Genomic DNA, 24639 nt, shown 5'->3' with positions numbered 1-24639 from the left:
CATCACGCATTTATCTCCGAAGGGGTATGCAGAGGCGCAACTAGGGCACCCACGTTTTGCCAAGTATGTTCCGTCCCATGATGTGATAGGGGGCGAGCCTATCGCCATATCGGGCACAAATTCCAGACTCCGGGCTGATACTGAGCAGAAAAACCCAAATATCACTTTGCCCGACCCGGGATTCGAACCCAGGACCTCAGAGCGCTATTGTACCGGACATGCAATACAACTACGCCACCGAGGCAGTCTGGCGAGGCGAGCAAGGCAGCCTGTTGGAAACCGTCTCTGTCACCAGGGTGTCATCCGCGTAGCAGACAACAGCAACGCCTTGAGGGTTGGTACCACGAAGCACCCAATTGTAACCAACATTCCACAGAAGAGTACCCAGGACTGAACCCAGTGGAACACCGCAAGTCATTGCTCTTCGGTGCCACCCATCAGCGCTCAGATACACAATGTACCTGTCAGGTACGATCGAACCATGCGCTGAAGACATGATGACACCTCGTGGTACCGCAGTGCTTCGTGTCCACGCCCTGGGCAGAGTATTAAACGCATTCGCGATATCAAGACACACCGCCAAGACCACTTCCCATGGGCGATTGCATCCTCTGTTTATGTCTTGACGCGCAAAATCGAATGGAACGTAGATCGGCCATGCTGGAAACCATATGGGCAATCTGCAAAGTTCGGACCGACCTCCTTAACGTGCTTGACGCGTTGAGCGGGTACAATCTGCTCAAAAAGTTTACAAACCTCGTCGAGCAACGTGAAAGGGCGGTAGACCGATGGTGACTCTGCGAGTCAATACTCCTTCTTAAGCTAGACCAACTTCCTAGTTTTCTAGTGAGATAGAAAAAGGCCTTGCTCAATGATTGTATACTGGACTGAAGTTAGCCGCTCTGGGGAGGATCTAATTCCAAGCAAATTGAATTAGAAAATCTCCCGAGTGTTCTACCACCGGAAAATCATTTTCATTAAAATTACTGTCATATTTTCAATCATGGCAAGATTTTCTACTTATATGAAACATGTATAAGTAGTAGTAACTGAATTATACTTAAATTACACCTTATTATACAAACATCTGCGTTCGTTTATTACTTTTCGAATTAATGTCAAAGTAAATTTTTCATACGAAACCTTTTCCCCCGTCAGTAGTGAAGTATTTTACTTGAAAGGAGAAGAAGGTAGTTTTATTTAAATTACATTTAAAAGTTAATTATTGTTGATGAGCTGCCATTCTTTACTCTACATAGCTTAACAACACTGTTATTGAATTTAACTAGCTTTTGCTCACGGCTCCGCCCGCGCGAAGAAGTTTTTCCGGGATAAAAGTCCCGTTATATATTTCATGTGAAAGAAAGTAGCCTATATCCTTCCCAGAGTCTCAAACTAACTTCACACCAAAATTCTTCGCAATCAGTTGGGCAGTTATTACAATAATTGATGCCCCGCTCCTTTTGGTCTTAGTGTAATGTTGTATAGCTTATAGCCTTCCTCGATAAATGCGCTATCCAACGCTAATAGATTTTTTTTAATTCGAACCAGTAGATCCTAAGCAAAGCGCGTTCAAACAAATACACTCTTCACCTTAATAATATGATAGTATAAGACATTAATCTTCATCTACTACAAACAATCGAAACTAATTTGGCTTACAATTTGAATATGAAACAGGCTTGGAAATGTTGAAGGATAACATCATGATGATTTTACTCCTCGGTAAAATTCATTAATAACAAATTATTAGAATGAAGAATACTAAACGTGTTAAGAAATAAAATGAAATCATCTCAGGTCTACTAGACCCACTGGTATTAAACATTGCACCAATGTAGTGGAATTCCCTGAGAGGGTAGAATTAGGAAAATAATCTATACTATTATATAAAGCTGAAGAGTTTGTTTGTTTGTTTGTTTGTTTGAACGCGCTAATCTCAGGAACTACCGGTCCAAACTGAAAAATTCTTTTTGCGTTGGATAGCCCTTTGTACGTGGAGTGCTATAGGCTATATATCATCACGCTATACCCAATAGGAGCGGAGCAGTAATGGCTGATCTCAGGAACTACCGGTCCAAACTGAAAAATTATTTTTACGTTGGATAGCCCTTTGTTCGTGGAGTGCTATAGGCTATATATCATCACGCTATACCCAATAGGAGCGGAGCAGTAATGGCTAATCTCAGGAACTACCGGTCCAAACTTAAAAATTCTTTTTGTGTTGAATAGCCCTTTGTTCGTGGAGTGCTCTTAGTTATATATCATCACGCTATGACCAATAGGAGCGGCAGTAATGAAACATGTTGCAAAAACGGGGACAATTTATTAGTTTTGAGAGCTTCCGTTGCGTGCACTGCGTAAACGGTTAAAGTTATGCAACAATGATGTATGACGGGATTGTTCCTCTTAAAAAGTTCTAAAAAATATATTATAAAAACAAAAGTCCCCCGCTGCATCTGTCTGCCTGAACGTGTTGAACTCAAAAACTACCCAACGTATTAAGATAAAATTTGGTATGGAGACAGTTTGAGACCCCGGGAAGAACATAGGGTCCCGGGAAACTACTACTTTCATAACGGAAAACTTTAGCCTGAAAAACTTTATAACGCGGGCGGAGCCGCGGGAAAAGCTAGTTTTATAATAAATTGATACTGCGCTCGGTTGCGCTCGCTCAGTTATTACAAGTATAATACCGAGCAAACAAGGCATTTCAAACCTTTCAAAGCTTGTTTTATAATTTTTCTTGTATTGAATGGAAAGGAAACGAGTATTTTTCTTAGTATTTCCCGTATAAATATTTTCCTTGTCCACGTTTATTTATTTCTTCTAAATCGATATTTTGGTATAAAGCTTTAATTCAATATTGTGGATATTTATTTCAATGAGAAATACAATGTGATGTAAGTGTGTATATACTATATACGTACTAATATTTAAAATGGATAACTTAATGAAAATATTAATATACACATATTACACCGTTTTTCTTTTGCGGGTTTTTTTTTGGGAACTGCCGCGGTTATAACCGGGGGTACCCTGCAAGGTGTACAAGCGATCCCCCGGCTTAGCAACCACGGCAGTCCCAATGAAGATTTGGTGGATCCTACCGCTATCGTTGAGATTGCCAGCGGACGGTACGCTGGCAACCCGCAGCTACTCGCCCATTGAGTGCAGTGGGTCCATTTTGGTGTGCCTGGTAAAAAGATCTTACACGATTGAGATAAGAAGCGATACGGTTTCGAGGCATCCGAATCTTGCGCTAGTATACACAACCAATTTTTGGACGCACTTCCCCAAGTTTGCTTTCCAAATCGCAAGAATGGCCAGCAGCCCGCCACTTGTTCCATGTTATACTCAGCTTAAGAACTGATCTACGAAAAAAGGCTATATAATTCTGCCATTACTTTTATGCAAACAATAAACTACGGTAATTATGACACTCTTAGTATTATTATGTCGCCTGGAACTTTACTATCCTTACCTCTAGTCACATAGTACTAAAGAGGTACAAATTGATTCCATGTTATATCGTTTGTGTTAATCGATCCCATTATTGTAATTAATAATTGATATTAATTTCGTATTAATAGCCAATTAGGTAACTGAAATTGGTGTCGCATTTGATCAAACGTTCTGTGTGTATACATACAAAATAAATTAGTTTGTTTGTAATTATCAATAGTGATTGAATTGCTAATACAAATCCTTAATTTGTGATTTGATTACCTAGTATAACTTATCTTACTTGTGTCATACTGATAAATATGAAACAGTAGTCGATTACTAATCCCATATCGCCTCGCGAAAACTGAGTTTGCGAGCATTTACGACCATCACACATAGAAGTCTAAAAAATATCGCTAAGATCGGCCTAATGTCGACTTAAGTAAATTTAGGCATTCGTATTAAACGATAAAGACCAACTATGGCCATAGCAACCAGATTAATATGCGCGAGCTTTGCCGCCTCGTTCGTGCAGCCGCCTGCATAGGGTGTGGAGGAACTAGCTGGCTGCAGCGAAGTGGTCGCGGGTTCTGCTGCTTCAGTTATTTGTGCAACTGATAGCTTCACAGTGTAGTGTTTTTATTGTTGGTAACAAATTGACAGCGTCTGTGCCCAGTGGCGTACCTAATGTTTAGGACATGAGCAAGCCAAAAAAGTAAAAAAAAATCGCCTCTCCGTTTCATATAAATATATTAAAAAAAACAATAAAACAAAGCAAAGTAATTGCATTTCGTACGCAATACAACTACGCCACCAAAACAACCTTTATATTAGGTTCTTTTATCTAAAGAAATATAAATATAGTTAAATATAGCTTATTTTTTTAACTATAATTTGTTATCACAATATTTCATCCGCATACCGCCGAGTTAAACAGAATATTGACATAATATACATAGAACATAATATTATGACTATTATTCCAGTATTGTGTGGATATAGAGATAAATATAACAAGCATTCCAAAGGATTTCTTAATGAGTCCGCTAATACTGAATTATGCCAAGGCCAAAAGCTGAGTTTATTAGCAGAAACCTATGAGTTACCAATTGGAACATAAAAATCGATTGAAGTATTTATTCATTTCGAGCATAATTATTATAGATAATAGGTTTTACAATTACTAATCATGCGATGTTGTTCATTGAGTGTAGCAATGGTTTTGTGTTTAAATAAATGCGCATCAATTACGATAATTCTCAAGTTTTTATTTAATCCATTACAATGTACAGACTTTTTTAATTTTATCTACTTATAGAACAATATATTCCATCAACCATATTTCTTACTAACTTTCTTAGTAAATTCTGAGACTAATAAAATATAATTTAAGTAAAATGCTGTACTGTATGCTTACCTTTTATTTTATTTAGTTAGTTGAAGCTCTCAGATCATAGTTTTTTTTACAATTATGAGTATTGAATTTACAATAATATTTATGATAGAATATGATTTGAAAAGCGGCGAATTTTTACATTTTAAGTTTTTTAGGATTGAATTAAACGTAAGATTAGATTTCCTTTTTTTGGGTAAATGCATATCTCGCTATCTACAGTGAAATGTGACTGTAGAGCTTTTTGTTTGATCACATGTATTCGGCGGAATATCGGGTAAATGGGTGGTGTAACAAGGATCAAACATTAATTAAACAAGCTATATTGGGGCTTAAGCGTGGCGAGGTTGGTAGTAACTTTATGAAAGTATGTTACGGTGTTACACGTGCAGTGGCCTTTTTAAAATTATAATGCCATCAATAAATGACAACATACGATTCTCATAATTTTTGGAGTCCTATCCGTCCTTGTAATAGGTGGTCGCATTTATGTGAAGTAATCCCTGATATTGTATGATATATCATATTGTAATTGCAGTGCTCATTTTTTATTAGAGTTACAGTTAAGAATTTTAATATTCTAGATTTATAGATTGACGTCACCAGTCACCCTTTCGTCATACGATGATAAACTTAATGGTTTTACAAGCCTCTTCAAAGTGATGTATGGCTGGCCCCTTACAGATTACATAAGATAAAGCTTATAATAAATGTATCCAAATACGTTAAGTGCAAACGTCGTAGTCTCGTAGTAAGGTTCTATGTTTTATAATTTACATGGTACTTACAGGGCGCAGTAATATTTCATGAATGCTAAATACTTAATTAATTCTGCACTATTCTCTCTGCGTTGTGAATTTTGCGCGTATCAATTGATAATTGTGTGTGAGAAATCGTTTGGTACCATTTTTGGTACATAAACCACTGAATTGTCTATTTTTACTGCTATGACAGGACAGTTTTGTTATGAATAATTTATATAATTTATTACTGAGCCCGAAATGAAAAATGTTTTCGGATTTCATCGTGGTTTTTTAATGAATATTTATTTTGTATATATACAATGTAGGTAGTACATATTGTGGCGACGACTTTTCGGTCAACCTACACCTCAGGCCGCTCCGTGACAATGAAGGCTGCAAATTCTTGAAAATTTTGCTGGTGGTAGGTCTCTCATATGTCACAGTCCGCCTGGGTAGGTATCACCGCAATGTCTATCTCTGCCACCAAGCAGGAGTGTGTAGTCGCTGTTGTGTTCCGGTTTGAAGGAAATTGTAGCCAGTGTAACTACTGGGCATAATAAGACTTAACATTTCATGTCTTAGGATGGCGAGCGCATTGGAATACCAAACAATACTTTGTAATTCATGGTGTTGGATGGTGTTTCTACTGTTTATAGGCGGTCTTATCCCTTACCATCAGGCGAACGCCAAGCTCGTCTCATCATTCAAAGCAATAAAATTAAATAAAAAAAGTAGATAGAAAATTATAATATAAATATACGCTATAAAATCCAAGACATGTCTTTATTTCGAAGTCTAACATTAGCGTAAACATAAAAAAATATCATCACTGAGCATTATGAATCTAAATATTCACACACGTATCACACACCTGTCGTCTGCGAATGCCTTGCAGAGCTTTCTAATCCAAAGTTAGACAGTCTTACACTTTACGTGAATAACTTATGAGCAATGGTGGCGTTTAGCATCAGGCGGGCGGCTCGTCCGATTCGCTATTCCAATTTCAAAACCAGGGGAGCAATATTGAAAGCGATTGACGAAAACATAATATAGCTATATTCCCCTTGAAATACTTTGCATCGGGAACCGATAATTATACTAAACAGATATACACTGACGGACTCTTAAACTGCATCAATGTTCAAGACGCCTTTGAAATAAACATTTTAACTAAGTATTCAAACTTTTTATACATATTAAAACCTATAGTTTGGTTCGTTAGCTTCATAACAGCATAATATCATATCCTTAAGTTTATGTTTGTATACTGGAAAGGGCCATTAAGTTTTTTTTAACAAAAACGATAAATGTAACAAAAATTAGTTTTGGTTGGTTTGTTGAAATATTGTTTTTTACAAATAACAAAAAAGCAAAGGTTTTTTTTACTTTTAATAAGATCTATTGCCTTTACAGATGCGCTTATTACAGATTCCAATCGGTTCCACATAGATCTGATTAGGGTTATTAAATGGTCTTGCCCCATTCTTGTGAAATCGCTGTTGTTAGTGCTGCCACTTGTTGTGGGTACAGGATTTCTCGCATACACAGCTTTTTTAAACTATCCAAAACATGCTAAATGAGATTAAGATCCGAACTGCGTGCTAGCCAATTCATGGTACGTATCCCAACCTCTTCGCAATTTTGCGAACTTGTGCAGCGGCGTGAGGCCGGGCATTATCTTCAATTAGAGTAACATTTTTGCCTATTAATCCCATGTAAGGTACCACGTAAGCTTCTAACACTGTTGTATAGCGTTGTGCAGTCAAACCTCCTCTTCTACCGTTTTGAGAAACCATTTCGATGAACACAAGTTCCGTTCGCCCGATCATCGAAATGCCACCCGAAACCATACATGAACCGACTCCAAAAGGAACACACTCCTCATTGTAACTTTGTGCATATGTGTCCCCACGTCGATGATAGACTCTTCTCCGACCGCCAGCACCATTTAAACATGTCCTACACACATCGGTGAACAGTATGGAGGCCGATTGCTCTTCAGTCCAATTAAGATGATTACGCGCAAATCTTAAACGAGCTTGGCAGTGAGCTGCAGACAGATTTGGACCATTCGCTGGCCTAAAAGCGGTGACTGCCACTTCCTTAAGTCTTCTTCTTATTGCTCGTGCACTCACGTTAACTCCACGCATTTCGTTCAGCTCTGTTTTGCTGTTTACTGACGTGAGGAAACAATTTCGTAGAGAAGTTGAAACAATAAATGGGTCGTCACGACGGGTGGTTGCTCGAGATCTGCCGGTACCGGGTCATCTTTTGTGAGAACCTGTCTCTACAAAGTCTCGGTATACTCTAGAAACCGTAGACTGGCTTAAATTTAAATTTCTAGCAATCGTTTGTTGATTCAAGCTTTCCCGCACCAATGCCACCATTTGAGCAGCTAGTTCGGACAAAGAATATGGATATATTTATGGTTACGAAACTTTTGTTGAGTTTAAAAGACTAATAATTATCAATGCTATTGTTAACAACAGTTTAAATCGTAAATGAAAAAAATAAATAAAAAGTGTTAATTTCAAACTTTACTCTAATAACACACGAATTTGAGAAAATGCATACATTTTATTTTCCCGGCTATAATTTTATCATTTACTACGGTTTCATATTGAATTATTGTTTTTTTTTTATGATTAATGGACAGTCTCGACATTTTCATTTAATTTATTTATTTATTTATTTTAGGAAAACTTTCAGTTAAATTAAGTAATCTTAACTTTGGCTCGCGGCTGCGCCCGCGTAGAATTAGGTTTGTGGCAAATATTAAAAAGTCTACGTAATTTTTTTCTGTTCAGGGTCCGTAGTGAATACGCCTTTCCACAATCGTTAACGCTAACTTTATGCGTGGAAACTATATTTTCTATCGATAGATTTATCGTTATGATATGTCATTCCTGTAAACTTTTTCGTAGCGTTGATGAATTTAGAAAGGACTCTTGGCTACGGCCTCGGGCTTTATCACAATATTCACAATCGATTAAATCAAAATAGTGGTTTATCCCTTGAAGCATAAAAGGTACAGTTACTTTGCTTATATAATAAGGTATTGTGACAAAAGAAAGTTTAATTTTGTACAAGACCTACCATCAATGTTTGTTGTTTTTGTGTTGTAATGCTAAAAATGCTACGATTTTTGTTAGTTCTTTTATAATATTAACTTTTATAATATAAATAGTGATGTGTAGCAATTTTAATCAATGATATTTATTTACATTACTTCTTGAAAAGTATCTCAAATTATATGTGTATAGATCTTAGTATTTATGGATAGTCCCAAGCTCTTTAAATTATCAATTAAAATATAATTGTATTAAGTCGGAAGTACTACTCAAACCTCTGGACGGGAGAGTTTCATTCAAGATACAATAAAGGGATGGAGGATTTTTTTAGAATAATTATCAAAGGAGAGAAGGCGATATTTATAGGTGATAATGATGGTCATTATTATGGTGGTGATGATGAACTAAAGGAAACATACCTGGTTGACGTGGATGATCTCGTCACTCTCCATCACTGACGCGGAGTATTTGAGGGAACCTGAAAAACAAACACATGGTTATATTGCAAATGCACATTATCAAACCATAATAGAAAGAAAAAATAGTTGGATGAATTCGATGGTTTATTTCTTTTATGATGTAAGTTACAGATGAAACAAATTACGATAGCTTACATACTGTTATTCAACTTATAAACATTTCCGTTATTGCCTATCAAGTATTTATTTCCTCTGCTTTTCAAAATAAAGATAAGATGAAACAGTGAAACAATGCAGGTAATTGTTCAAACAAACTGGTGGTAGGTCTCTCGTAAGCAAGGGGCCGTCGGGGTAGATACCACCGCAATATCCTTTTCCACCACCAAGCAGCAGTGTGTATGCATCATTATGTTTTGGTTTGAAAAACATTGTGATAACAGGAGTAATTACAATAGGACATTACAAGACTTATCACCTCATGTTTTAGGGTGATGAGCGCAGTGGGGTGTCACGTAGTACTCCATAATTCAATATTCTGTTTGGCGTTGCTATTGTTTTGTTATTCAACTGCAATATAAAAAAACTATATCTCAACTTTGTGATTGCGTTAATATTGCCATGATTACGATATCTACGTCTTATCTCTTTCTATACTATTATATCAAGCTGCAGAGTTTGTTTGTTTATTTGAGCGCGCTCATATTAGGAATTATATGATAGAATTGAATGAAAGAAAGGGTGTATTTCACGCTATGACCAATAGGAACGGAGTATCAATAAAAAATGTTGCAAATACGTGGAAAATTGATTCTTCTTGAAAGCTTCCGTTGTGTGCACTCAGTAAAAGGTTAAAGATTCCATTCGGTAAAAATATATAACGTGACTTTTATAACGGAAAACTTTATCCCGGAAAAACTCCAACTCACGTGAGCGGAGCCGCGGGCAAAAGCTAGTAAACTATATATCTCAAACTGTTAAAGGTAAAAAAAAATTAAAGGAAAATTAGCGATGTTGTTCGATTAACAAGAAAAAAAGATGATCAATTAAACTGGTTATAATTAACAAGTCTTAAGCGTTCCATTTACTAATGTGTACGTAATGTATTGCAGCTAATAACAATAACTGCTAATAACAAGCGTTACCTGAAAGTGCAAAATAATAATGGTTTTCTTCAACCGGTTAACAAACTTTGAAGCTTTTGATTGCTTTACTTGGTTTTATAAATATCGTTTAATTATTTATGTGTACTTCACAGTGGTTTACCAATGTATAGTAAGAAATAAGTACGTATAGTAAAATATAAATAATTCACTTACACCGGAAACGAGTTCAGTTTATCCTTTTGTCACAATGCTTTTCACAAACGTTATTGTTGCGCTTTGAGTCCAACTTTCATGTAAATAATATATATAATATTCCGGTAACAACCGTTACAGTGAGACGAAAAAAATTTAAACGTGTGTGTTTTGTTTTTCAATCTACATATATAAAAATGAACCCTTATTTCCCTTGGTCACGCCATCACGCGTGAACGGCTGGACCGATTTCTCAATTTTTTTTGTTGTGTTTGTTATTGTCAGGAGAAGATTCTTATGAAAGAAAAAAAATTTAAAAAATCCGCGGAATATTAGAAAATTTAAGAAAAGTTAACGAAAATATTAATTTTATATAACTGTCAATTGTTTGAAATAACTGTCAGCGATTGACAGAATGCGCGCTGCAAATTTATAGTTAAGACGGGACAACGTCTGTCGGGTCAGCTAGTATTATTATATTATAGCTTGAAGAGTACAGAGAGATAATAATGAATCCGATTTCGAGAATAAATCACCCAAAACTTGTAAGCATGCAAAAAAAACATTTGTCCTGATTGGTCCATTTTTGAGAAAAATCCTAAAGAGCGATTCCGTTCGTTTGTTAATAATGGCGGTTAGATATTATATCCTCAAATCAAGTCCATCATATGACAACAATTATATCAAACTATGGGCAAATAGACCACATTATTGCTAACCTTTAACTAAATATGTTTTAAACATTTAAATTGCATTATAGTATGATTAAGTACTTTGTTATTTACGCACAAATTTTGAAAGATTTGAGAGTGAAAGAGATAGAATATAAAAGTATAATATAATACAAAAAAGTTTAGTACAATATTAGCATTTTGTAATTCAAAATACTGAATAGTGTTGCTATTGTTTATGACAAATTCAATAACGATAAGTAAAATCTTGGCATAACATCATATTGTTACACTGTGTTCTGATATAAATATACTAGATTTAAAATTCATTTTTACGTTGACATAAAAAGATTGATACCAAATGTGCTCCGAGGCATTTCAAAAATTGGATGTGGAATATTCCAGGTCAGAAACAGTACGGCATTATTTTTATTTTGCTCGGCGTTTGTGATTTATTTTTAAACTCGTTTGTATGTTGGCTTCTACGTTATCTATAACGTTATCTATAACGTAGAAGCCAACATACAAACGAGATTCTATAATATTAAATAACATGATATTTCTAAATATCATGTTATTTAATATTATTTTTTCTAAAGTTATTAAAGAATCAATCAGTTGAAAGCCCTAAATGTAAGAACTTAAAGAGTTGAGCATGTTGAGTGGATAAAATATTCGGGAAATTTCCGTGTGTTCAGCAAACATAAATTAAGCAAAACTGTGATAGAAGTAAATATAATATTTAACATTGGTTCTTATTTGTTACAAGGATAAGAAGTTTACTTTCCTTTCATTCGTTATTTTCAATAGAATAAGTGGTACAAGGTGTCGCGCAAACGTTATCAAGTTATGGCTATTACTTGATGTATCGCAATAGTCGTATCTACTAAACTTTAATAGCTTGTGATCGCCATTCGTGACGTGATGACCCTGCAGTAACTCCATATGTGCGTGGCGATTATTGGATTGATTAGCAGTTCCTATACATAAGTAAGAATTGAATTATCATCATTAGATAAACTACAAGCCAATTTAGCAACTATAATAACCGACAGAAGCTGTGGGTATTTTTTATTTGCTAGCAAAATATATGTTTATGATTGTTATTAGACCTTATTTCATCTAGAGATATTTGTGGTCGAATCAATCACGTGAAAGGTAACTCGGCGGAAAGGTAGTACAAATTATTTAGAGCTTTTGTTTATTTACCGTGACATTTGTAGTTCTGGCAAGGCTCAGTTGGTAATCCGGGCAGATTTAAACACAACCAAAATTTATTATTTAGCAAGCTTAATCGAATTTGTATTACGATATCGTTCAGAATAATTAAAGTTATATAACCCAGCTCTACAAACGTTAGATATAATTTTTGACAAAACATCTCTGCGATTTTCATTACAGAAATCCAATAGCACGGAGCGGGAATGAAAACTGGAACAATACACACGTAATTCTACGCTAATATGAAGGCTAGTTAAAATGTATAATATAACACATTATATAGGTGTAAGCTTCATTAAACCCTTTCAGTAAACATTACGCTTGGAGTCAAAGCGGGACGAAAGTGATCTTTCCCCTACCCTGTATATGACCCAGTGAAGAAACAATTGTCGTGTTGAGTTTGCAAATATTGTCGAAAACATAATAAATAACTGAAATGTATTGAATGAAAAAAAGATAAGCTAGTATTTTTTTTAAATATTGAGAATGGTATATTTTGTTGCTTTCCGTTGCGTTCTTATTCAGTCTAATTAAAATTATTGAAAATATAAAGTCAAGCATCAGTGATTTGCGTTTAGCATTTTTATACGAATGGCCTGAGGCTTAGTATTTCGATGTGAAAATGTTTTCTCTTTACGTAAGGACATAAATCTGTACAGAACCAGGTCCCCAATTACGCAAAATATACATTCCCCAATACAACGCGAATATACCTAGCGGAGGGAGTATACAGAAGCTTAATTACAAGCTTTGTTACTAGTGAACTCTGCATTTGTGTATTTAAAAACAACAGTAGGTAAATAATTGAAAATATTTATAATTGCATTACTTAATTTATAGAAAAATAAAAAATATTTATGAAATATGATTGATATTGAGTTTTGAGACCCTTTGTATTCTATTTTTTGTATCTCACATCATATTTTTAGATAGCATACTAAAACTAGATATCAAAAGTTCAATCTAGATTTAAAACCATATTGAAGGTTCTCGAAAAAAATTTGTTTATCTGGCGAAGCTTAAATAATTTCATCTACGACGTTCGCCTTATCATCAGGTGGACCTTGGACATGACGCCGAAATATTACTTATATATCCTTATTTCATTTACCGCCTGACACTTATAAACCTCTTAACAGAACTCATATGTATTTAATGCACGAATACTTCCATCATAGCGATTTTGAATTTATAACATTGGCCGGCATTTACTTGGAACATAAATCCACTTACGGTTCTATACTGTAACTTCCTTTAAAACTAATTTGCCTAAGTTTGGTCCATTATTGCTTGATTTAGAATTTAAGTGTTTTTTTTTTTATTACGTGCTCACTGTTCAGGTTATCATAAGTTCATTGAAATCATACCCAATTGTACCGAAATCCGTTGGGTAGTTTTTGAGTTTATCGCGTTCAGACAGGCAGATGCCCCGGGATTATATTTAATTATCCCGGAATAAAATATACAGGGTAATTTTGACGTCGATTTGACGACTTAACTACTTGGAAATAACTAAAACCAGGATTTTTCGCGAAAATATTACTTATTAATGAATGATTTTCGGCACAATGTCAGCAAAGCTGAAGACGAGTATGTGGTTTTATTTAGTAACGCAATGTCAAAGTGACCCTGTATATCGGGACTTTTATGTGGGAAAAGAATTCTCAGTAAAAAACGCGAGCAATTTGTTATGAACATAGTTTAAAGCCCTAACATTCAACAGAATGTTGGTAACAACCAAGACGAAGCCGGGACGGGCCTCTAGTTAATAAATAAAACAAACCGAAACTATATCTGTAAATTACTACAAGTCATTTGTTTTTCGCTTTCTTTCAAATTCATTTATCGAATCTGTAAATGGTTAAATATTATTTAGACCTATTTTACTCTACCACTAGTCCCGAAAGCAGTTTTCACCAGAGAAGAAAGTGCAAGGAACTCTAGTGTAATGGTTTTCAAATCGTAATACTGGCAATTCCTCTGTGTTTAGTTTACGAAGGGCATGACCGACACGCAGTTTTTCAATAAATTTCTCTTTGATATGATAATTTAATGTTATAACTATATATCTCTGACGTTCTAACGTTTGAATAAGAATTTTTGCATATAAATCAAGTTTTAAATATTTTCTCAAGGAATAATCGTCTTTCGTCTTGTTTTAGTAATGAGGACAAAATTGTTAACTTCGCTTCTCAGAAGAATTCGGCAAATTTTACTTCGACGTTAAGACTTCGTTTAAGAATTTTTCAGTTCATTTTCATCATTGACGTATATTCTACCGAATTTTAATATTTATCTTTATTATAATCTTTTTAACTTCAGTACATAGTATAAAACAAAGTCGCTTTCTTTGTCCCTATGTCCCTTTATATGCAACTACTAAACTACGCAACGGATTTTGATGCGGTTTTTTTTAATAGGTAGAGTGATTCAAGATTCAAGGTTTATATGTATAATAACATCCATTAAAAAGTGGAGAAATACTGTTATTTTGTTATGTTATACCCGTGCGAAGCCAGAGCGGGCTGCTATGTTTTTATATACAACATTCACAGTTTTTCTGTAGTGTATTTAGTATCAGCATTGCACCCGTGCGAAGCCGGGGCGGGTCGCTAGTTGAAATATAAAACTAAGAACTTATAGAATTGAATACCAATGTCAAATATAATTTGAATACATACATAGTATTACGAATTATTATCCTTTTGGGTAGGCAGAGAAATAAAACTACCACACATAATAGAAAACAAGTCTATTACCATTTACTCGGCACGGTTCAGGATTAGTTAACTCTGGGCTGACACTGGGACAAAACCTGATATCACTGCCCAACCCGGGATTCAAAATTGAGATCTTAGCGCGATAGTCATACCAGTATACAACTATGCTATCGAGGCAGTCTTTCTAGTAGAAAATCGCTACAAATTACTATTGTTAATCTCTCAATACCAGATACCCATATACAGGTTTCAAAACCCAACCTATGATATAATATATAACTTCAGAAATAGATCCCAGATCTTCTCTTACAAAAGGAATAAGTAAAGTAGGTTATTCTATGTCAAAACTTGAGTCTAAGTCGTAAACACAAGTTTCCCACAAAAACATTCACAATTCAGTATTAAGTAACTTCAATAATCAAGCTTAACACGGTCCGTTAGCGTTTTATTTCCTAAGGAAACGTTCAGTAGTAAAAGGCAACAAGTTGGAAATGCAGAAAATACAAACGAGATCGTGCAGATGAATTTGTGTATTCTGCATAACAATGGAGCTGTCGAGAGGTGCTCGGACATTTCTTTAATAGTTTTCGTTTTTGGATCTTATTGTGCTCCGCTGCACTGCCGTTAATATTGAAAAAGTGTTATTGTTTGGATGGTTTTTTTAAGAATACAGGATAAATTTCAAGTTTTTCTGACAATAATTTTTAGTACGTTTCATCGTCGCTATTTGTAGGGAGTCCTAGCAAGCAGTAACTGTATCAATAAAAAACACTCTAATGGTGTAATATGTTGGTTTTATTTATAACAGAGGTGAGATGAAGTCTTGAAACCAATATCCTAGTCTATCACCCGCCGCAAGAAATCCTTACCAAAAATTTCCAGACCGATTTCTTATTAGTTAACGATGGTCCCCAAGTTAATTTAATTTATCTATTGAGTAGGCTCCGGTCTAGAAAGCGAAGACAACATTTCCCTATCATTATAATCATCTTTTCAGCGGGAAATAGTCCACTACTGGACATAGGTCTCCGCCATTGAGCGCCACAAGGACCGGTTCTGGGCCGGCCTCATCCAACGGACTCCGGCGACCCTCACCAGGTCATCGGTCCATCTCGTGGGGGACTTGCCTACACTGCGTCTCCTGGTTTGTGGTCGCCACTCCAGTACTTTTCTACCCAACGGCCATTTCCCAATGGCACCACTTTAATAGTATACATGGAAAAACAACATTAAATGGAATTCGTACCTCCGCCTGGGCCAATAATACCCACAATGACAATACGTGGGTATCAGTAATTGGCAACGGCGTTGCCATTGTCAGTAAGTTTAGATGAGCACGGGACATAAATGGCTTACTCATTGTTATTCTATGTAACACAATTTTATTCAAATTTTGCTCAATATTAGTCAAAGAATTCTGATAACCAAGTAATTGGAAAAATATCTTTGTTAGCATTATAGGTAACTGGGACGCGTAAACATACATACCTCTTAAATATTATAAAGGATTTCAGGCCTTTTTCCCTATACCGCAAAATGATGAGCCCGGAGCCCTTTGAGATTACCTTTTGGGAAGCGTCACGCCCATAAACACAAGCAGACCCGTCCAGAATTTGAATTACAATATACATTTTATTACTTCGTATAGCACTGCGCTATATCAATTAGTTTCACTATGCTAAGTAGTTTTTCAATTATTTTTCTCACAGGAACAATGCGCCAATACCAACACTATCTTATTCCAGTAGAATTCGCAATTTATGTCTAAGTAGTGTACGCACTTCAATAACGAAGCTTACGAATGCAGTGTTGATATTCAAGAATAGGAAAAGAAATGAAATGATGAAGTGGGAAACGCAGTAGAGACAGTGGTACTGACTCAAACAAGCCTGGCTCATTAAACTGAGACACGTACAAAATTAGCAAAAAAAAGGCTTTGGTAATATAACGTGTCATATCTATTACTTACTTAATATTTAATCTATGGCTGGAGATGAGCTGTTGCGGGGAAAGCTGTAAATTGATGGCAACCGAATAACGAATTGCCAACAGATTGGATTTAAAAAAAGACAGAAATAAGTGTTTGTTTAATTGTCTCTACAGATTGTTAATTATTTCAACCTACTCATTTTTTTTCGGCCCGAACCCATTGTCTCTGTCGCGAATTTTAGAGTGTAAAAGTAATTATTTACACATATTATCATATGTTTATGTTACATTATACTGTTAATAAGATACCTCGAAATAGAAATTGTCTACAGCGTGCCCCGCAGCGAGTGTCGAGCCTCAGGCACCGAAAGGTTACGTTTCCTTTCATTACTATCTACTTAACGTTTGAACTCTGACTTGTATTACCTACATGCTCTAAAAATCTTAACTCTGACTGACATACAACACTCAGCTTGAAGTAATGGCGTAAAATTAACTCGAATTGCATAAACAAAAGGTGAGCACTAAAAAGGATTCATAAAAATACATCACGTAAGGGATGAAACACATTGGGGGTATAGTTAATAAAATAAATATTATTTTTCAATATTTGAGTGTGGACTACCGAGATGAATGTCTTCAGGTTCAAAACCTATGGCATATTTTACTCACTTCTCCTCAGCTATGTCTTTTCTAAAGTGTGTATTTTTTGTGAGGTATCCCTTGTTTTAATATTGAAGGAAAACATTGTAAGGAAACCTACATATCTGAGAAATTCTTTATAAGAATTACGAAAGTTTGTGAACTCTCCCAAACCGCATTAGGTCAGCGTGGTGGACTGAGGCCTAAATTCTGATAGTAGAGGAGGCCTGTGCCCAGCTGTGGGATTACATATATATAATATAGGGCTGATGTACAGGGTTTTTACTAAACCTGTACATTAAAGATAGCTTTTTTAAAAATAATTTTCAACGATTATAGAAGGCTAGAGGTAAAAATTTAAGCCGAATCTTACAAAATTCATAAAAACCTGATGCTGAACTCTGTAGTGGCTCGAGTGAGGGCGTAGTAAATTAACGTGATATTCGCAAAAAATATGGCTGACAAGAAGCGAAAACATCACTCAATGCAAATGAAGATAGACATAAAGAGTAAAGACTTAAAGTGCCATCCTACTTTTCGTAGTGCAAAGATACCGTATCTTCTCATGAATAAATCACAACCAGTCCAATTAAGGCTTGGCTAAATATTAAATGTTATTTATAAAAGCTTTGACCCGAGGTACGGACCGCGTGAGTTCTTTGTGGAATGGGAATCCCAAAGGCAGTATGCGTAAAAAGAGGGGTATTATAAGATTAAGGTGTGTATGTCTGTGGCATCGTAACTCCCAAACGAATATTAATTGATATTGTTCATAGCTATAATTTTCTCCCCATGATAATTAGTGTATGGCAGCTTAACGACTAATAGTACAGGATCCCTAGTACAATTTTTATAGTTTATTACTATCAAGCTGATTTTTCGTGAGTAGCTTCCTTTTGTCTAGACGCCCAAGTTTTTCCTTATAGTAATGTTGGTAAATTGTAGCTTAATAGGGGTAGCAAGGATAAAATATGTTGATTTGACGAATGTTAAAAATTTATTACTAACCGAAGTTTTCTTTGTTAACTATCGAGATAATTATCTAAATAACGTGAAAAAATATTTGTCCTACAAAATATAAGGTTTGGTTAAGGAGTCCCCTCTCTCCAACATGTATCATAAACAAGGTCATGAAAAATAATTACTAACCAGCTAGTTTTTTTTTATTGGTTAGCTAACATTTGCATAGCTTACTACTCACATTGTCCTACAAATTGCGTGGTACGTTATTCCAGTCCTCCAGTTACATCGTTGAAATTCATGAAATTAAAAATAATATTATTTTTTACATTTTGCTATTGGAGCTGAGGCACACTATTATCCTTGCCCACAAACGCATGCGCACAGCATTGTTTACTGTGGACTAGGTATTCCATGCTTGCCCATGCTGGTGTCGATCATAACCACGTAAAGTTGTTTTTAGTCAACCTCCTATTGTATTCGTATTTCGAAAAATAATTTGAATAGTAACCTGTGCTGCAAAATAATAATAGAGTGTTTTTTGTGCAATTTATTATCTGATAACTCTTATTTTCGAGAAAAAAAAGAAGAAATAAAAAAAATAATAATAGTGATATGTGGCTTTCTTGTAAGACTTTTTTATCTGCTCGAAAGCATTATAAACACAAATATTGTGATGCTGTTTTGTCTGATAGTTGGAGTGATTAAATAATAGGTTATCATTCCTCCTGTTACAAGGAATTTAGAGTAAAATCTAAATATTTGTCTTATGAAAGGTAAGTCCATTGATTATTATTTTTTTTAAATAAATAGTAAATAATTTTATATGTTCATATTTTTACGTAATTATCTGTAAAAAAAGGAGTAATATTAATCTGTAAGTTTTGCTGTATTCTTTGAATAATAATTATAGAAAGTATATTTTGCATATTTTCTTCAAAAATTTAGTTTATAAGGTAAATATATTTGAAAATAGATGAAAATTTATATATTTTATATATTTATAAGTATATCTTTCAAAATAGTAATATTTTCTACGTGTTTTCAATTTACTCCATTAAAAGTCGGAAAGTTCGGTTATGTTCGGAAATGCTCGATTGTTTTCGAGAATGCCTGTAGATTAAATTATCAATTGCCATTCAATATATTTTATATTGCATAGAAAAATAATTTATGTAATTAAGTACTTAATTTCTTTATGATTTAAATTTATATTCTTATATAACTATATTTTACTAAGAATTAATTAAATTAAGTTCAATTTTCAATCGTTTCATTTAATTTCATTTTGTATACCTAAAAATTACTAATCTTGTGGGACTAATAAAACATACCTTTTTTTTGTAGGACATTGTTTTATTTGGACGTCAAATATATTAACCTATCATGTGATACCATTGTCTTACAGTTACTAATAAAAAAAAGTCCTGCGATATTGACAACTTTTGAGCGTAGGACCAAGATGACATACCACGCAATTTGTAGGACAATGTGAGTAGTAAGCTATGCAAATGTTAGCTAAGCAATAAAAAAAAATAGCTGGTTAGTAATTATTTTACATGACCTTGTTTATGTTACATGTTGGAGAGAGGGGACTTCCTAACCAAACCTTATATTTTGTAGGACAAATATTTTTTCACGTTATTTAGGTAATTATCTCAATAACTAACAAAGACAAATTCGGTTAGTTATAAATTTTTAAAATTCGTCAAATCAACATATTTTATCCTTGCTACCCTATTAAGCTACCATTTACCAATATTACTGTAAGGAAAAACTTGGGCGTCTAGTCAAAAGGAAGCTAATCACGAAAAATCAGCTTGATAGTAACGATGAAAAATGTACCAGGGAACCTATAATGGAATATATGTTATATATCGCCGCAGCACTGGTGAATTTCCGGAGCGATAGTGGCGCCATCTATCATTACATCGAGGAAGTATTAGAAAAGGAGGGAGGTCGACCGCTGTCAATATAAGGACCGGCCGAACGACGAGTGCTCAATCTTGAAGCAGTTTTGTACGAGTCTTGTTTGAACGCTCGAACCGAGCACATTGTGTATTCCGCTACTGTTACTATGCAGTAAATTGTTAGTGAAGTAAAGAAGTGTTTCAATAATTGAATAACTGCCTGGAAAATAAATATAGACCGGTGACGCAAAAAAAAAAATTACCAAGTAAATAGTTTTCACTCCGACATAAAAGTATATATGTTAAGAATTTTAGGTTTTAATGCTTCTGCACCTTATTTAAGCTATTAATAAAATTTTTAGGAAAATGCTACTATAAGTATCGCAATTCAGTTTTTTAATAATGATTCAAAAACTTACAAATTATTCAATCGTCATTGAAATGTTCTTTTTACGTTTGTATTGTTATGGTAATAGTTCTTAACTCACGTTTTGTCACTTAATTTACAGTTTAGAATTAAAGTTGATTAACATTTCAGATTAAAAGTTTCTTATATAATGCGATTTTTTTGTGTTCATGGTTTTTAAGAACATTCCTATATAAATTTCTGAAAGTTAAACAGTTATTATATTTCTGGTTGTTTTCATGCTAATTGATCTAAATTTACATAGCTGAATAAGCTCCTATAATTAATTACGTCAGCTTCCTCAATCTATTCAATGGAATTTTGAATTTAAATTCAAGTGAAAATATTACTTTTACAAGTAATTAGCATTACTCTTTTGGTTTTTGTCGAGAAAATGTAATAAACGATATGATCTGCCGCTTCGCCTCAATGACTAGGCGATTATGTTCAGATCGGTGTTACGACCCAGTCAGTTTAAGCCGAAAAAATGAAATCACCGGACCAAGCCCCCAACAGTATAATATTCACTCTGACATACCAACAAAAAAATCACGCGGTGAAACTGTACCGTGCATTAGGAATAGCTCCGGGTTCCTGGCACAAAGTTGCTAGGCGTCAGCAGCAACGATGTTGATATTGCTAGATATTGTTTCACAGATATCACTAGGTGCAATATTGTTAGTACCTATCAATATCTAGGTCATGTCAAAATATTACTTACGGCATACGTGGTAGCTTTCTGTTATGCGCGCGTTCATCTTGACAGACACCACATTGTTTATTACTGCTGCTGAATAGTAGCGCATGTGTCTTGTATTCCGGTGTAAAGAATATCGTAGATAGATTCGAGATTAGCGTAGCTTGCCATAGAGCCTAGAAGGGCCCTATATTTTAGGGCCTAAAATGGCGCTACATTGGGGGCTCTTAAGGGCAGTGCGAACTTTTAGGCGCCCGCTTGGTTTAATGTAGGTATGGGCCAAGAGGCCCCCAAAGCCCGGGTGCCCCGTATCACTGACACGGCGGTAGCTACGCCCCTTCATAGATTAAATATTTAATTTAATGCATTTTGTAAATCTTACAATATGTTATGTTACGTTACGTCGGGATGACGACCGCAACGGCAGTGCAAAATTTTGTAACTAAAAGTTTGAATGGTGTTGCCATTTAAAAAGTCATAATAATTCCATCAAGCCCGGAAAACTCATCTCGTATTTTTGTGAAAAATAAATATATTTTTTCAAATGCGATAAAACAGACAGAAATTGGGCAGTATATCCAGTTGTGATTTTTGAAAAGATACGCGGATATATTTTAAGTAGATACTAATAGAATAAAAGAGTACTATTACAATGACCATTGCGGTTTAGTGTTTATACTCATTGAAACCAAGTTCTTGCACTTTGGTACTAGTTAGGTAGGCAGCTCCTAGAACGGCCTTCGTTCAAAATTGCGTTTCCACCAGACGCGATAATCCAATATAAACTTAATCGACAATGAAAAAACGCGACATAAAATTAAGGTCGCGGAATTAAAGTTAGCGAACTGAAATAGTATAAATGTGCTGTAGACAACCGTGCTGTGGACAGATCGATCGTGCACTGACAGCTTGTTGATTCGTACGGTTCCACTAGTGGCGTAGCTTGCCTTAGAGGAGCCCTACATCAAAATTTGTTGGAAGCCCTTTAAGGCATTGCGAACCAGAGTTCGCCCCACACGGGGCCTGCTTATTTTAATGTAGGTATGGGCCAAGAAAGATCTTTAAAGCTAGGGAGGCCCGTATCATTGATAAGGTTGATGCGGTGGTAGCTTCGCCCTTAGGTTCAGCCCATAATTTTTCGTCCTAAATTCTAATTTCTCCCCTCTTTGTAGGCCGGGATGGGCGGGATCCAGGGATGTTACGGATATGAAATTTCTTAATTAAAATTCTAAAATAATTTATTAATTATCGATGAACTAATTGGAGGACATGGGTGTTCGGAAAAACTTTGTGTTTTAATTTGAGATGAAGTTTCAGTCAAGTAGTGCCACCTCCTCTCCTCTCCGTGAAAAGTTATTACCTTTAACTTGATCGAAAAATATCCGAATTAAAGTACCTACTTTGGACGCATTTTGTCCTTATATATCAACTTATTAGATAACACCACTATTCCTACACGTTATTAAATAAGTACCTACTCCTAAATAAAAAAAGTACTATTTATGAATGAGGTTATGTTATGACTAGAAATTACAAACAAACTATATATAAATACAAGATGGCGTGTGAGCGGTGACCAAAAACCTGTCAAAACATATTATCCGTAACTTATTGGAAACTTTTTTAACGGATTCAGTTACGGCTATGGATATATTTTTATTTCGGATATCCGATAGTTTCGGTCACGGTTACGGAGCTCCATAACATCCCTACATCCATCATCCTTCTGTTACTGTGGGATTTTACGTAAGAGACCTCCACATCGATCTCTTAATTAGTAATAGACATATCGCTTGGATATGCCATTCCTAATTGTTTTTTTTTGTTTCTATTAGCGTTATCGACTGTCGGAAGTCGATAACGCTAATAGAAAACAATTAGAATGGCATATTCAGGTTTCTCGGCCTGTTTCAGGCCGCTCTCTCTGTTGTCGGCCTGTTTCAGGCCCTACGTGACTTACTTGATTATTCGGTAGCCTATAAAAATGTAACCCTAACACAACATAAACATGGTCTATACCCTTGTGTAACCAACAATCATTACAATTTCGTTTTAAAAGCTTTCCTTACCCCAAGACTATCAAACCTAAACCGTCTCATCAATAGACTAATGAGGCGGATAATAAACAAGATAAATTTAAATTAAACCAATTATCAGGCCATTCTTGTGCAGACAGTTTCCAACTGTAAAAGCAAGGCTTATTTGAACAGCCCGGGGCCAATTGATACGCTTCGCTTGCTAGTTTAGCTGAACTTTACAAACCGTTAGCGGAAATATGTATTGCTGTAAATATTAAAATGATTAAATTCAGGTTTAAGGTATCTTTAACATTCATTCATCTTTAATTTAACATTGTATCGATTGGTTTCTAAAATCTTATTATCTCAATAAAAATAGCGACTACTTTAAAAAAAATCAAAACTTTTCTTTTTATTATCAACCTATTTATGTGATCATTTTATGAAAATGATCAATTCAGACTTAAGGTGGTAGCTCAAGGTCCATTTTCATACATTTTGTTTCGGCTTTAATCTGGGTAACTAAACAAGTATTGGCAAGTAAAGAATTTAAATTCACGTCTAGTTAGTGATTAGTTCTCGCAGTTGAAAGAAAAACGTAAAAATAATTAATAATCATGGATATTTCGGCCTTTAAAATTTAATATGACGAAATTTACGTCGTTAAATAGCGTTAATTAGCGTCGCTACATCTGTTTCTCAGAATATATGTCTGTATCTCAGAGTAAGTGCGGGTCCACTATGTATCAAGTTCACACGCATTCAATCACTATCATTTCCTCATTTTGAGATCGATTCTGACTCACCAAAAGGGGTCTTTTCTATAATTTCAAACGGTCGCATCGATATTTTCTCTCGTTTTTTCAAATATTTAGTTTCATTAGTTTATTCTAATAAATAGTTTGATGACATTAATAATTGTATAATCTATAGGGTCTAGTATTAACACTTTTATATACATATTAGATGGATATTTTATTGATGATATGACATAATATTGTTAATAGATACCTAATGCCCCAGCCCGTAATTGCTTAGTCGTCTTTTATTTCATTTTATTATCGCAAAACCGTGTTATCACTACAAATGGTTCATTT

At 34.9% G+C, this 24639-nt stretch overlaps 1 protein-coding gene across 1 annotated transcript in view; it reads right to left on the bottom strand.

Annotated features, from left to right (window-relative positions):
• Positions 1-24639, bottom strand: part of LOC119190893 (otoferlin-like) — an 87105-nt gene that overhangs the window by 44922 nt on the left and 17544 nt on the right. Inside the window, exon 2 of the mRNA XM_037444161.1 lies at positions 9074-9132. Within this exon, the coding sequence (XP_037300058.1) occupies positions 9074-9132 (59 nt within the window). The remainder of the gene's footprint in view (positions 1-9073; positions 9133-24639) is intronic.

Source organism: Manduca sexta, chromosome 27 (assembly GCF_014839805.1).
Source record: "Manduca sexta isolate Smith_Timp_Sample1 chromosome 27, JHU_Msex_v1.0, whole genome shotgun sequence".
Classification (NCBI taxonomy): domain Eukaryota; kingdom Metazoa; phylum Arthropoda; class Insecta; order Lepidoptera; family Sphingidae; genus Manduca; species Manduca sexta.
This window is presented reverse-complemented; position numbering and strand designations above follow the sequence as displayed.